The sequence below is a fragment of the Tetranychus urticae genome, chromosome 2 (assembly GCF_039701765.1).
Source record: "Tetranychus urticae isolate SD_2017Ah chromosome 2, NJAU_TeUrti_SD_1.0, whole genome shotgun sequence".
Lineage (NCBI taxonomy): Eukaryota > Metazoa > Arthropoda > Arachnida > Trombidiformes > Tetranychidae > Tetranychus > Tetranychus urticae.
In genome coordinates this window covers 25389317-25403907 of record NC_142959.1, presented here as the reverse complement: position 1 = coordinate 25403907, position 14591 = coordinate 25389317, and the positions used below count along the sequence as shown (strand labels likewise).

General features: G+C 32.6%; 3 protein-coding genes and 1 long non-coding RNA gene across 5 annotated transcripts; 3 read left to right on the top strand and 1 right to left on the bottom strand.

The window, feature by feature from the left end:
• Window positions 1–1550: 1550 nt before the first annotated feature.
• LOC107360301 (uncharacterized) lies at window positions 1551–3407 on the top strand. The gene is made up of 4 exons (XM_015926924.3): window positions 1551–1620; window positions 1930–2181; window positions 2262–2334; window positions 2395–3407. Exons 1-4 carry the CDS (start codon window positions 1612–1614, stop codon window positions 2868–2870), a joined length of 810 nt encoding a protein of 269 aa, XP_015782410.1. The 5' UTR covers window positions 1551–1611; the 3' UTR covers window positions 2871–3407.
• A 1463-nt stretch (window positions 3408–4870) lies between these two features.
• Window positions 4871–7800, top strand: LOC107360299 (uncharacterized). Its single transcript, XM_015926922.3, has 6 exons — window positions 4871–5134; window positions 5258–5422; window positions 5790–6165; window positions 6234–6441; window positions 6513–6964; window positions 7039–7800. Exons 1-6 carry the CDS (start codon window positions 4901–4903, stop codon window positions 7455–7457), a joined length of 1854 nt encoding a protein of 617 aa, XP_015782408.2. The 5' UTR covers window positions 4871–4900; the 3' UTR covers window positions 7458–7800.
• A 2040-nt stretch (window positions 7801–9840) lies between these two features.
• Window positions 9841–13252, top strand: Hmgcr (HMG coenzyme A reductase). 2 transcript variants are annotated; one of them, XM_025160556.2, is made up of 4 exons: window positions 9841–9922; window positions 10068–11587; window positions 11727–11891; window positions 12004–13252. In XM_025160556.2, the coding sequence occupies exons 2-4, from the start codon at window positions 10139–10141 to the stop codon at window positions 12256–12258; spliced, it is 1869 nt and encodes a 622-aa protein (XP_025016324.1). In that variant the 5' UTR covers window positions 9841–9922; window positions 10068–10138; the 3' UTR covers window positions 12259–13252. The 2 variants fall into 2 exon arrangements, with proteins under 2 accessions (XP_025016324.1, XP_015782403.1); XM_015926917.3 differs by having other exon boundaries at window positions 9841–11587.
• Window positions 13145–14296, bottom strand: LOC149094199 (uncharacterized). Its single transcript, XR_016198444.1, has 2 exons — window positions 14069–14296; window positions 13145–13851 (listed from the first exon to the last, which is right to left on the bottom strand). It is a non-coding gene; the product is annotated as an uncharacterized LOC149094199 (long non-coding RNA).
• Window positions 14297–14591: the final 295 nt, after the last annotated feature.

Sequence of the window (14591 nt, the reverse complement as noted above, 5' to 3'; positions counted from 1 at the left end):
TTCACAATGTTAGTGAAAATCAAAAAATTAACTTATATTAATGTGGTCATAATTAGTTTGTCAGCTTTCCAAATCAATTATTTTATTTTAATCAACCAGTTTCCTTCAACCAGAAGAGGTAAACAAAATCACATTATTTTGTACGGCCAAGTTTTCTGGTTTAATTAATGCACTTATTTGATTGAGTTTTGCTTTGTTTTGTTTTTCATTTGGACACAAATTTTAATCAATGATTTAATGGTTATAATGTAAAATTTGTAATAAAATGATTATGACAATTTCATTGAGTCTAATTGTGGTCAGCAAATGTGTCTCTAACAACTGGTTTACAACCTTTTTTGCTGCACCTTGCAGTAACATTTTTCAATCATTTAATGACCTTTATGATTAATAACAAACAAATTGTATTAAGACTAATTAATTGGGAATTAATGAAGAGCAATCAGAGTTAACAGGGTTGATTGATTCAATGATTAACGATGGTTCAAGACGAATCGGTTAGTAACTAGAAGATCGTATACAATGTAATTTGAATTCAACATCAACTATCGATGTAATCATGAACACTGATGAGTTAATTGTTGATCACTAAATTGCAATGAATTACAGTCTTGGAAAATTGTTGAATGAATAAAATGGTGAATTGACTGGATGATTGTTGATGGCGATTGTTGGATTGTTTATAATGTGAAAAGATCGTAAATGTTGGCTTTACGTTTGAATCACTCTGGCTTGGGTAAAAGTTGTCAATTTGATTTACTGATTGTGCCTTAGAGCTTGATTATTTAATCAGAATCATGGAATAAGCGAGACTTAATCATCTTGACCAGATGAGATTTTTATCCTCAAAATACTAGCAATAATGATGATATCGGTGATGATCAAATGTGTGCTGCGTTTGATATATTGATGGTAAATTGTTGGCGACCTTGGTTATGTTAATGGTGAAAGGTGAATAGTAACTATCATGGTGTTTATATGATATTAAGTTGATCAGAAGGAGCGGGATTAATTGTAATTAAGTAGGGATGAGAGGTTAATGCAGCATTTGGTATTAGCTAATTTCATTATTGTAAACTGTAAGGAAATTGAAAAGTATACAATTTATAATTTTTAGGAAAAAAACATCAACTCACAGTTTTTTACTTTTGCCTAATAATTTTAATGCTGTTTATGATGATTTTGATGATAGTTGTGATGATTACCATTCCAAGAACATGATGAGGATGAGGATGATGAGAAAAAGAGAGTAAGATAGTGAAAGTGAAGGCTCCTCCTTGTGAATGGTCATTTTTTACTTTCACTTTTTTGACCCAATTTTCTGTCTTCACTTTTTCTTTCTTTCTTTTCTTACCTGTCGGTCTTGTTGTATTTGGTAACATTCATATTGGATACCTTCAAGGTATGGCAGAAAGGTCCTAGAAGATGAAGAGGAGGAGGAAAGGTGAGAAAGAGAGGGAGAGAGAATAAATTTGGTTTCGGAGAAAATTTGGTTCGATTTGCAATTTGTATAAAAGGACGGTTATCATAACGAATAATTACAATTCACTTGTGATCTTGCAAACTGTTCACATTGTTTAAACAATCTTGCAAACCAAAACTCAACTTAAAATGTTTAAGGTATGAATTTGAATACTTATTTTCAATTGATTAGTGATTCCTTTATTTAAACACAACTTGATTTTAAAACGGTTTTTCACTCTCTAACCATTTTGCTGGATAATTTTGTATAATCTCTGTTAACTTATAAACAGTCCCTTTGTTTGCTTCAAACTTTGACTCACTAACCTAATCCTTTGTTGGAAACCGTTCAACTAAATTTTATTTGTTATCTTACCTCTTGCTGTTATTGTTGCAACTCTGAATCATCATAAGTATCTTGATATTTAACAATTGTTTTCTTTTCTCCTCTTCTGTTCATCTAACCAGGCACTTCTTCTCGTCTGTTTAGTAGCTTACGCTACCTCATCTCCTGCTTACTACGGATACTCTGGTCCAGCAAGATACCCATCTCATGGACCTAAATACTCACCACCACCAAAGGAAGATTACATTGCTCACAGACCATCCTACCAAGCTCCATCATACGCACCTCGACCAACTTACGCTCCATCATATGCACCATCATATGCTCCAGCCCCATACGCAGCACCAAAGGCATACGCTGCTGAACCCTACTACGTGAGTACAGTTGATTTACAGTTATCGCTTATATCTTTCAGTGTTGTTTATTAATCTGATTTCCAATCAAATTTAAACAGAAACCAAACCCATACAATTTCGGTTATGAAATTGATGATGGTTATGGAACCCAAACTCACCAACAAGAAGAAGGTAAGTTTATTTGCTATTCAATCTGTTCAATCTTCTAATTTTATCTCTAACCATTAACAGGTGATGACTATGGAAACAAAAAGGGATCTTACGGTTACACCGATGCTTACGGACTTTACCGTAAAGTAGATTACGTTGCTGATGATTATGGTTTCAGAGCTGCCATCAGCACTAATGAACCAGGAACCGCTAACGCTTCCCCTGCTTCAGTTAACCTTTACTCATCTGCTTCACCAGCCCCATACAAGCCAGAAGCATCTTACGCACCAAAACCCTACTCCGCCCCATACAAGGCACCCGCTCAATACAAGGCTCCAGCTCAATACAACGCCCCAGCTCAATACAATGCCTACCCAGCCCCATCATATGAGCCATCATACCCTGCTCCAGCCAATTATGGTCCTTCATACAAACAATCTTCATACGTACCAAAGGCCGGTTACGGTTTGTACGGACCAAGCTACGGAGGTGGATACTCAAAGCAATACTTCAACATGGGTTATGCCAAGAAATCCTACGAAGCTCCCCGATACTAAATCATAATCAATTAATTAGTTACTAGATGCTTTGAATCTTCTTAAATCAAATTCACAATAACTTTGGTTTCACTGGTCTTTTTTATTTCATCCTCTGGTTTTCACATCTCTGGTTCATCAGTACCAAACAGCTTCATCACCATCTATTTATCATCCAATTTCCATGAAACATTCATAATCATCTGATTTAATGTTCTATTTTTATACATTGGATAGAAAGAGTTTAGCTTTGCAATGACATTCGTTGCAATATTGTTAAGCCCAAAATGCATCAAGGTGCCTGCCAAAGAGTTTTTTTTCCTTCAATTATTTCATTCTAATTGAAGTAAAATACATATTTTTTAACTAATCACCCCAACTTTGTTACACCATTTCCATCTTATGTTGATTCACAAATTCATTTCTATTTTTTTTAAAACTATCATTTTCATTTTCCTGATAATCAATACCAATCATACATATCAGATGATTAACAAAATAAGCAAATAAAGAAAACTTTTGAAACCAAAACAAACAATTTTATCTCATTTATTAATAATAATTCATTCCAAATCTCCTCAAATTACCAGAATATAATCCAAACAAATGAATATTAATAATTGTGAATGAATAGAGCTCAATTTGAGCAAAAATCAATTCAAAAAACATTAATCATTGACAGAAGAGGATTTATTGCGCGAATGTAAGTGAATAATCATCGCATCAAACCAACATCGTTTACTTATTCAAACCACTAGACTAATTGTGATTGTAATCAAACAATTATAATTTATACATAAATGAATATGATTGTTGAACCCCATTAATTATTAAAGATTCAAATCACAGTCATTCGCTGATCGCTGTTAATTTCAAAGCCAAGCAAAAGTCAAAAGATGAAGGTGGAAATATTCAAGAAATATTGCGTCCAAAGAAGGCAGTTAATCAAACATTCATAATTAATTATGCATCAATTGATGAAATAGATAACATTTGAGTGGAAAAATGTAAAACTGACCGAGAAATTGAAGATTTATTAAAGGCAAATCATGTTAAAATGTACAGTATATGTACAAATGTATAGTGTGTGACAATTATTTATAATTGAATCGTTAAATGATCTTGACAGCATCAACATCTTTAAATTCAAACTGGATGAATTAATTATTTAATCAACTGATTGTCTCGGCACGTAGCCAGCATTACATTAACAAATCAAATGGTTTCCATATTTTGTCCACTAAACATTATGCATTCCTTTTCAGCATAATTTAGTCAATTGAAATTCATAATGATAAAGATGAGAAAGGATAGCATCAATAATTGAATCGACAAAAATTGATTTCCAATTAACGATTAAACTGATTAGGGATTCCCTGCTGAATTAACTGAAAACCTATCACTTCCTACATTAACTTTGATGCGTTTTTTGCTGTGATTCAAGGAAAATGTCAATTTATGTTGAATGTAACACCAATTAACATACAAATGAATCGGTATTGGATCTAAACAGGCAAATGTAAACTCCAACTTCTTGTATCCTTAACTGGTCAATCTGATTGAGTAAATTGTTGTTTACCATTGATACTGTTTGTTGTCTCGATTGTTTTGTTTGCATTTAACGAGATTATTGTTACCAAAGCAAGTGAATTGGGTGGTTAATCGTTCAGAATGATTAATTAGTAAACATGTCTGATAAGATTCAATCTATTTGGTGGGTAAAACGATTTGCATAAATAGATTCTTAAGCTTGAGTCTCAAGTTTCTTGGACTTGCTGATTGTCATCTTGATAATCAAGACTTGATTGATTAAAATGGTTGTCAAGACATTATTAACATTTTGTTTTTTTGTTCAATTTAACTTAAAAAGGAAGCCAAATATCCTTCCACCGGTAGATTTGTATCATCATTGTTGTATTATTTATCAATTTTGATCACACTTTTCCGTTCAACTGTTGACTCTTTTGCTTCCAAATCTGCCTAATGTTTATAATTTGAATTGAAAAGTTTAATCAATCGGATTGCTTGAAGTTGTGTATAACAAAAAAAAGATGATTCCAATCACAAGAATTTGCTTTTATTTTTGTATTCATTTTGTTATTATTAATTCAATTTGGGCTGATCGTTGGGATCGAAATCAAAACAGCCACAGAAACCATCAAAACAATCATAATAATGATCGTAACAACAACAATGATCGCAACAACAATGACCGCAACAATCCTCATGATAATCAAAGGGAAAATCAGTTTAAACCTTCAAACAATCGCGATTCCAATCGAAATGTAAGTGACTGTCTTTATGTGACTTTCAATTAACAATCCAATTGACTTTATTAATTGATTTCTCCATTTCTTCTCCTTCTTCTTTCTTTGGGTCAATTGGTGGATTAAACATTTTGATTAAAGGTTAGAGGTGGAATTGCTGAAGATATGAAACATCCATTATCTAAAGATGATTTTGATCGAGCGAAACAATTAGATGATCGATTATTCGCAATTGACGATAAAATTCTCTATTCTAGCAAATTATTTGAAGGTGATATTGCTGATGATCTTTTAGCCAATGCAACGGTAATTATACAAGTTTTGTTCATCCAAATGATTAGCTGACCCTCTCACAAGTCAATCAATTTAAGTTGAAAGTAAAAGTGTTGAAAAAAAGATGATCCACTCATCAACAAGTTTCACTGAGTAAAAGTGATTTATAAACCAGAAAAGGTTGACTTTTATATTTGGTCAGTTGAAACGTTTCACTTTAATTATTGAAATCAAGTACATCACTTTTGATGGAAACTTGGGAACAGTCTTGATTATCTGCTTGATTATTGATCTCTACATATCAAGATTGACTTTTCTATCGCAACTTTAACTATCACAAAAGTCAATTCTGTCTGAATTTTTACTAATAAATCATTATTATCCATTGTAATTTACATAGACGGAAAAAAATGCCATACGAAATCCTGGTTCTCATTGGCCTAATGGCAGAGTTCCTTATGTCATATCTAAAGATTTCAATGGTGAGGAGAGATCGGTGATTGCTCGAGCCATTGATGAATACCATTCCAAAACATGTGTCCGATTTGAACCATATGATGGTTCAGAGCCCAATTATATTCATCTAGTCCGTGGTTCTGGTTGTTCATCAAGAGTTGGAATGACTGGTGGTCAACAGCAAGTCACTTTGGGCCAAGGTTGTGTCACTGTTGGTATTGTTGAACATGAGTTGATGCACGCTTTGGGCTTTGTACATGAACAAAGTAGAACAGACAGAGATCGTTATATTAGGGTTAATTATCAAAATATTAGAAGAGGTAATTTGTCCTGTTTTATGTTTGTTTGAACAAATCCATATTGATTTGGTTATCGTTCGTTATAACAGGATTGGAGACAAATTTCCGTAAATATTCAGTAGAAGAGATAACAACTCTGAATGAACCATATGATTATGGAAGTGTACTTCATTATGGTCCCACAGCATTTACTAATGGAAATGGACCGACAATTGAACCGCTTGAAAGAGGAACAGATATTGGTCAAAGAGTTGGCTTCAGTCGAATTGATTTGGAAAAGATCAATAAACTTTACAGGTAATCGAGTTAAATCATCTTAATTTGCTGTGAAATTGTAACCATTTACACTGTATCTAATTATCGTTTAGATGTAATGGAAAGCAAGGTTTTGATTCAACTGATCGATATCGACCCGAGTCACAATTTGGAAATCGACCGAACAGAGAACGACCAGGAATTGATTCTTTAGTTAGACCTGACTCAGGATCTGTGAATAAACAAGAAAGACCTGGATTTGGATCCGGCTACAGACCAGGAAATGGTTTCATTTCAAGCACTTATAGACCTTCAATCATTGATGGACTTCTTGGTGGTTTCACTTCAACCCATCGTCCTTCATCAGGTTACAGACCTTCAAATAGACCTGATATAGATGGTGATTACAGGCCAGGTCATGGTCATGGTCATCGTCCGATAACATCAAGACCAACAGATATAATAGGAACAAATGGCTTCAGACCATCAACCATTGATCCTGATTCTGAATCTTATGAAATTGGCTCTGGTGGTGGATCAAGATTTTCAACTCATCGTCCATCAGGTTAGATCAAATTATATTGTTATGATAACTGGAAATGACAAATTATGCTTTTTATATCCTGAACGATTCTAAAGGTTTTGGCCATTCAACAACATATCGTCCATATAAAGAAACTGAAAATGAATATACACATCGACCAAGCTATACATCTACTTATCGACCTTATGGACAATCTCGTCCAGATTATGGCAATTTTGGTAATAACAGGCCAAGCTCTGGATATGAAACAACCTCAGCAAACCGACCATTTGGTGGAGGTAGCATTGGTGGAGGCAACATTGGAAACATTGGTTCTGGTATATCATCCATTTTTGGTGGTCGTTTTCCAGGTAGCTCAATAATTGACACAATCAGACCTGGTGGTAACAATAACAATGGTAATAGAGGTTCATCTCTTATATCAGCCTTTCTCCGACCCAGACCTTCATTGATCGGTCTTTTAGGTCAAGATGAACCCAACACTCAAACAGCAAAACCTTTAAATCAAAACTGATGGGAAATACATAAAGAAAGTGTCAGATAGATTGAATCGAAACTCAAAACGAGACTAAAAATCTTCAGTATTTAGAAAAATAAATAAACCAAATTCAATAAGTTAAATACCATAGGTAGACAAAATAAATTAACAGAATAATAGATTGATTGAATTAAAAGAAATGAAAAATACAAGTTTTATGAAATACAACAAGCGTACAACATTGCATCATGAAAAATGAAAAAATCGTGCACTACTTTTTTCACACTAAAGATGGCGCTACCTTCTATGATTGAAACTAACATTTAGTAAGTTTCATTTTTAATCAACTTGCAAAATAAATTTAATTTTTGTTTTTTAATTTACGCATTAATACTCTATGCATCTAGTAATTCCAACAAATTTTTCATTTCTACCTGTACACAAAATAATCAAGATAAGTAATTTTTCCTACAGAAAACACTTTCCAACCAGAATCTTGAATTCAATTCAAGCAAAAGAACTCATTCCTCAATCTTTTCCCTCACAATCAATCTGAGCAAATATCATTATGGATTTGAAAGCAGTTAACTGACTATCCTGAAAACCCTCTCCTGAATTAAACAAAACTTCACTTACTGACCAAAGATCACAAATTCAACCCAATATTTAGCACATTTAGCTGCTTCAGAGCAATTAACAAATAGCAAAAAGACTCGGAATCAGCCTTCATTAGAGATCAACTCAATGGAGTGAATTAAGATGATAACTAAAGCTATCAACACCAAGCCTTATCAAGACCATTGGCAGTCTTGAAAAATCGGAAAATACCATTGGAAACCAACAAGAAACGATAGAAGCAAAATTTCTGAATTTAATTAAGGCCTAGTATAACACTCACAAAAGACAGCTAATCACTACAGTTACCTATCAGTTAATTCCTTACCATCCTTTAAATTTCTGATGCAAATTCTGGTATTAACATCTAATTTTTTTACTGTTAAAAACCAATTAAGTGTAACTCTTGAAGTCAACAAAAATAGCAAATACAATGTAAATAATGTTGATTAACATGCAACTATTATAATGGAAACTATTTACAGTTATGGGAAATTGAAAAGACAAAATCAATTACAACTGTGGACGTTACTTTAAATAATCAACAATTATATTTCAAATTTCCTTGTTTAACTATTGTTAGGTTAATTTGTCAAACTCTTTCATTCCCATAATAGATGACAGTCAAAAATAGCTTTGAAATTAAGATAATTAACGTTAAATCATTGGACAAATTTGTCAAACCAGAAAACCCAAAGCAACCCAAAAACAAAAATCTGGTTAAACCAAGCAAACAATCAACAAAGTGATCTTCAAAGGTCTAAATTTAACTCGATTTAAATTAATTGAACTTGCAAATTATTGAAATTTAAAGGATAATTTAAATTAGATGCGAAAAATTATTGAAAATTTTCATATCAAACCCAATCTACTAGACTTGAAAGCTTTCTTGCAAATTGAATATTTTTCAAGGAAAATATTGAAGTAATGTTTGTTATTGAGATAATTCATGTTTAGTCTAATTAATTAATTGAGCTAATTGAGTTAATTGAATAACAATTAAATAATTGACGTTGATCAAAACGATATGAATATTGAGAAATTAAAATATCAAGGAAATGTTATTGCAACAAATACTCATACCGTTATGATCCTTATGAGCCTTTCAATGTTATGCTTATTTATTGATGATATTAATGCAATATTATTGAGTTGTCGTGATCAATTGATGATACTTGATGAAAGTGAATTAAAAAATTATCTTACAATTACAATTAATATTTACAATTTACTTTCACTTGAGAGATTGACGATTTTAATTTGCAAGAAAGATGAGAGGCAAAGATGAAAGTGACTCTGTAATTAAGTATTGTAAATAATGTGATTTAATAAACCATAAAGGCTCATCTTTAGGCCATTATATTATCACATTAATCATCTTCTTTGATTGGAATGATTTTAAGCAAAAATTGTAATTGATATCCATAAACGTTTATTAGTTGAAGAAACCAGAAAATTGAAAGTTAAATGAAAAAAAAAGAAGTGATAAAAGTCCATCAGAAAATCAGTTTTTAATCACATCTATCAACGTCACCAATTCAATTAAACTTTCATTTTCTTGTTCAACTTCAACATCATGATTATTCGTCATGATTAGTTTGAAATAAATATATTTTTATTTATATTTAATTATGTGTTGGTATTCAATTTTGGCGCTTCTCTGTATTGCAACAATTTAAAGACCAACCTTTTTTAGTTTCTCTGCTTCTCTCTTTCTCTCTCTTTCTATCTCCATCTCTCTCTCTATCTCTCTCTCTATACCTGGTTATACTGTTGTGAAGTTAAAACCGACTAACCTATTTACTTTGAGATCGTGTGAGGCTGTTTTTTAAGCATTAGTACACTTTCATGTCAGTGATGTCAAAGTAAAAACATATTATAAAAAGGTATATATATGTCTTTGTTATAAATAATCTGTGTTACATCCACGTCCGGAGTCGAAACATTGTATTCTTTTCACCATGGCTTGGTTTGGTCATTTGATTAAAGCTCTTCTCTTGTGTACGATCCTTTATTTACCCACCAATTTAGGGTACACTCGAGACGTTTCAATTATAAGGATTAGTCTTTTACTCTTTTTTGGGTTCATTGTGATCCTCTCAATGTTTGCCACATTTTTCCTGGCCTTTAAAAGGTCCACATCTTTTAAGGGACACCAACCTAAACAAGAAATTCTACAAAAGTCATCTGATAATGAGGATGAAACCTCACATCACAACTTGAAAGCCCTTTTACAGGAGATTGAAGTAAAAATTACTTCAGATGAGACTCAAATTGATAGTGAGACTCATCAAATTTTTACTCAAACTCCTGAAACTTGTGAAGCTGTTGAACATGAACGTGAACGGGCACTTACACCAAATAATATTGTTGTTCAACAAGATTCCGATACGGAAAGTGTTATTGTTGAAAATAAAAAGCGACGACCCAGCCGATTAAGTGCCGATGGAAAAAATAGTCCATCGTTTTTTCTAGGAGATGATTCACTCTCAGATTCGTGTGATGATCTAATATCTTTATCAGACAGTGATCCAGGGGTTGAACGTAATCAACGACCGTTAAGTGAAAAGAAAACTAAACCTCGTCCATTGAGTGAATTAATTGCCCTCCTTAAGTCTGATGAAGGTCTTAAAACAATGACTGAGGCTGAAATAATTTTACTTGTTGACTCTAAGATAGTTCCCCAATATAAATTAGAGATACTTTTAGATGATCCAGAACGGGGTGTCAAAATTCGTCGAGCCATCGTTGCTCGAGACTCAAAGTGCACTTCCATTCTTGAAAACTTACCATTTACCAATTATGATTATAAGTATGTTTTAGGTGCTTGCTGTGAAAATGTTATCGGTTATATGCCAATCCCTTTAGGTGTTGCTGGACCACTTTTATTGGATGATAAAAAGTTTCACATACCAATGGCCACCACTGAGGGTTGCCTGATTGCCAGTACAAATCGAGGTTGCCGAGCCTTAATGTTATCCGGAGGAGTGCGAAGTGCCATTGTTGGTGATGGTATGACTCGTGCACCTTGTGTTAAATTTCCTAACGCAATGAGAGCTGCAGCAGCTATGAGATGGATTCAACAAGAGGATAATTTTGCTATTATCAAAGAAAGCTTTGATTCAACCTCACGGTTTGCTCGTCTTGACCGAGTTTTAACCCGTATTGCTGGACCTTATGTGTATTTCAGATTCAGTGCAACCACAGGTGATGCCATGGGAATGAATATGATCTCCAAGGGAGCTGAGCTTGCAATTATGAAATTAAAAGAATATTTTCCAGATATGGAAATGAATGTACTCAGTGGTAACTTTTGTTCCGACAAAAAGCCTTCTGCTGTTAATTGGATCGAAGGTAGAGGTAAATCAGTTGTATGTGAAGCTGAAATTCCTGGTAAAATTGTTCGTGATGTCCTCAAAACCAATGTCCAGTCTCTTGTTCAAGTCAATATTAGTAAAAATTTGATTGGCTCAGCAGTTTCAGGTACCATTGGTGGTTTTAATGCTCATGCAGCTAATATTGTTGCAGCTATGTATATTGCTACGGGCCAGGTAAGAGACTATTCTTTCATTTTTTTTCTTCTTCTTCAAATCACTTGTAAATTAAAAGAGTATCATTAAGTATCATTAATTTACAGTTAAACACAATCATTAATCTTTTATTTACTTCTCTTGAACACTATCTCTCCAGGATCCTGCCCAAAGTATCGGTAGCTCAAATTGTATTACTTTAATTGAGTCCACCATTAATAAAAAAGGTGAAGAAAACCTTTACATTTCATGTACCATGCCTTCATTGGAGCTAGGAACCATTGGTGGAGGAACAATTCTGCCGCCACAAGCATCATGCCTTGATGTGAGTTGCAAAGTCAATCTTTTTTGTTTCAAAGTCAAGTCAGGCATTTTCAAGCATGACTTTTCAATGTTAATTTCATTTTATCATCTTCTCTTTTCCCATCTTTCCACAGCTTTTGGGTGTACGTGGGTCTTGTGTAGAAGAACCAGGACGTAATTCTCAAGATTTTGCTCGCATCGTTTGCGGCACTGTGTTAGCAGCTGAGCTTTCATTACTATCCGCGTTGGCAGCGGGTCATCTAGTAAAATCACACATGAAACATAATCGTTCAACTATTTCAATCAATGCCTCATCATTATCTCCTCTGTCTTCACATGCTGTGTTAAGATCAACTTCACAATTTTTGACCCAATGCCAGCCACAGTAATAATTATAGTGACAACCTTTTCATCTCTATTTTTTTCTTCTTCTTCTTCTCTTCCTCTCTTTTATTTTTCTCTTCTCTCTCTTTCTCTCCTCTGATATTAGTCAGAGAGTTGGTGATATTGTTTTATTATAGTTGATTTAAAATTTAAAAGCTGTGAATTTTTTTTTGCAATGAGATTTTTTCATAGATTTAAAAGAGTGTTGGAAATCTATACATACAAATACATATGTATATTGTTTTAAGAAAGCAAAAATTGAGCTATATTTCACTCACCATTCATCACACGTCCTCATAAAAAATCTACCTTATTATAGTGATCACATTTACATTCACACTCACATTCACACAAAACATCCATTCAAGTATACATTCATCTCTATCATCACCCACTATCATCTTTAACAAACACTCACCTCATCGATTTACGCCATCCACACCAGAAATGCAACTACAACATTTCATCATTTTCATCTTTACAAAACAAACTAAAGTTAATTATAAATATATATAAAAAAATCAAAAATTGAAATCAAAGAGGATTTATTAATTTTTCACGCTAAATCAAGAAAATCGACAAAGAATTATGTTAATTGTATTACAAGAAAATAATCTATTTATTTGTTAAGCAACTTCAACTTCCAACAAAACCAATTGTTTCAACCAGCATGAGAATATCAACGAAAAAACAAGAAATCAAAAATTGTACAGACATCCATTGAAACGGATAAAGGCAACCAACAACATCAAACATTTATATATGTCAACGACAACAACAATTGATCAATTCTTGAAGCAGAATGAACTCCTTCCCACCCTTTACCTTCAAAATTGTAGACAGTCAATTGTCAATCAGTTCACATAATATAAATATATACATATATATATATAATATTTAAACATATTTATTATATGTATATATATGCATACAAAACACACACATGAAACCAACAAAAAATAAAATGTTGCAAGTTATCTTGACCAGTTGAAAAATATACATTAACAAGATTCTGAAAACTGAATAAGAGTTGCCTGTAGTTATCATCAAGTTTGCAATTCAATTGTAACATAATAGGAAATGTCTATGTATTTACTGTGGCTCGTAGTTTAGCAAAAATTGTATTGTCTTCTCATTATCGTAAAGGATTGACCCGACAAATGTTGATGATAACCACAGGCAGATGAAAATGAAACAAAATCTGTTTGTACAAAATATCATGAAAATATAATGATGATAATATATAATATAATAATATTTATAGATTTCATAAGATCAGTATATAAATATACATATATATATACATTATTTTTTGTATTTATATACTGATAATATTTAAAATATGTTAATATTACATCATCCTTTAAGGTATATTTGCTGACGTTACTATTTGTTTATTAATATATATTTTGATATATATATATACCTTTGATTTACATTTATTTTATATTTATTTATAGCTGGTTCGGTGCTGGAAACACAAAAACTGGTCATCAGTTAATACGATGTTTAAACATTGTTTTTTCATCTTCACCATCGCCATCACTATCGCCATCATTATCGCCACCACCACCACCATCATCATCATCTTCACCAAGCTATAAACAGATGAAGAGCATGACAATACTTGATTATTTGTGATTAAGGTATAAGGCGGAACCGGAGTGTCTTAATCACAAATAACCTGACTCTCTCTCTATCAGCAGAAATATTTTTGTTTACAATATGCTGAAGAAGATGTTGATGATGAAGGTGAATTAGTGAGAGAGAGAGAGATGAAGGAGATATAAAGTTGCGATTAAGTGATTATTTTACTTGAATGAAAGATTTTGTAGAATGAAAAATCATGTATTTGCTGTATTAAGTATAGCCTAAAGGATGTTTGTTCCGGGTTCAAATGATAGTGATGATGAAGAAGAAGCAGTTGTTGATGATAATGATGATAATGGTGAGAGAGAGAGAGAAATATTAGTTTAAATTGAAGATGAAGATTCAAGAGAACTGAATAAGTTGAAGATGATAAAAGATGTGAGGAAAAATAAAGTAAAATGTGTGATGAAAAAGGTTTTTTTGTTGTCAATGGTTTTTGGGTAAACAAAGTGATTTCTTGTCTTGAGTATTGACCCTTTTTGTTTGATTGTTATGCTTTTTTAACTGGCCTTTTTAATCATATTCATCAATTTAATGGTATACATTGATGATACTTGATGTAAAATGATTTATTAGAATGATGATTGTTGGTTATTAAATTAAATTAACATTCATAGGAGTTTATAATGGTTATTGTTGATTTGAATTTACCGGTCATCAGGGCATGTTATTAAACACGCCATCTTCA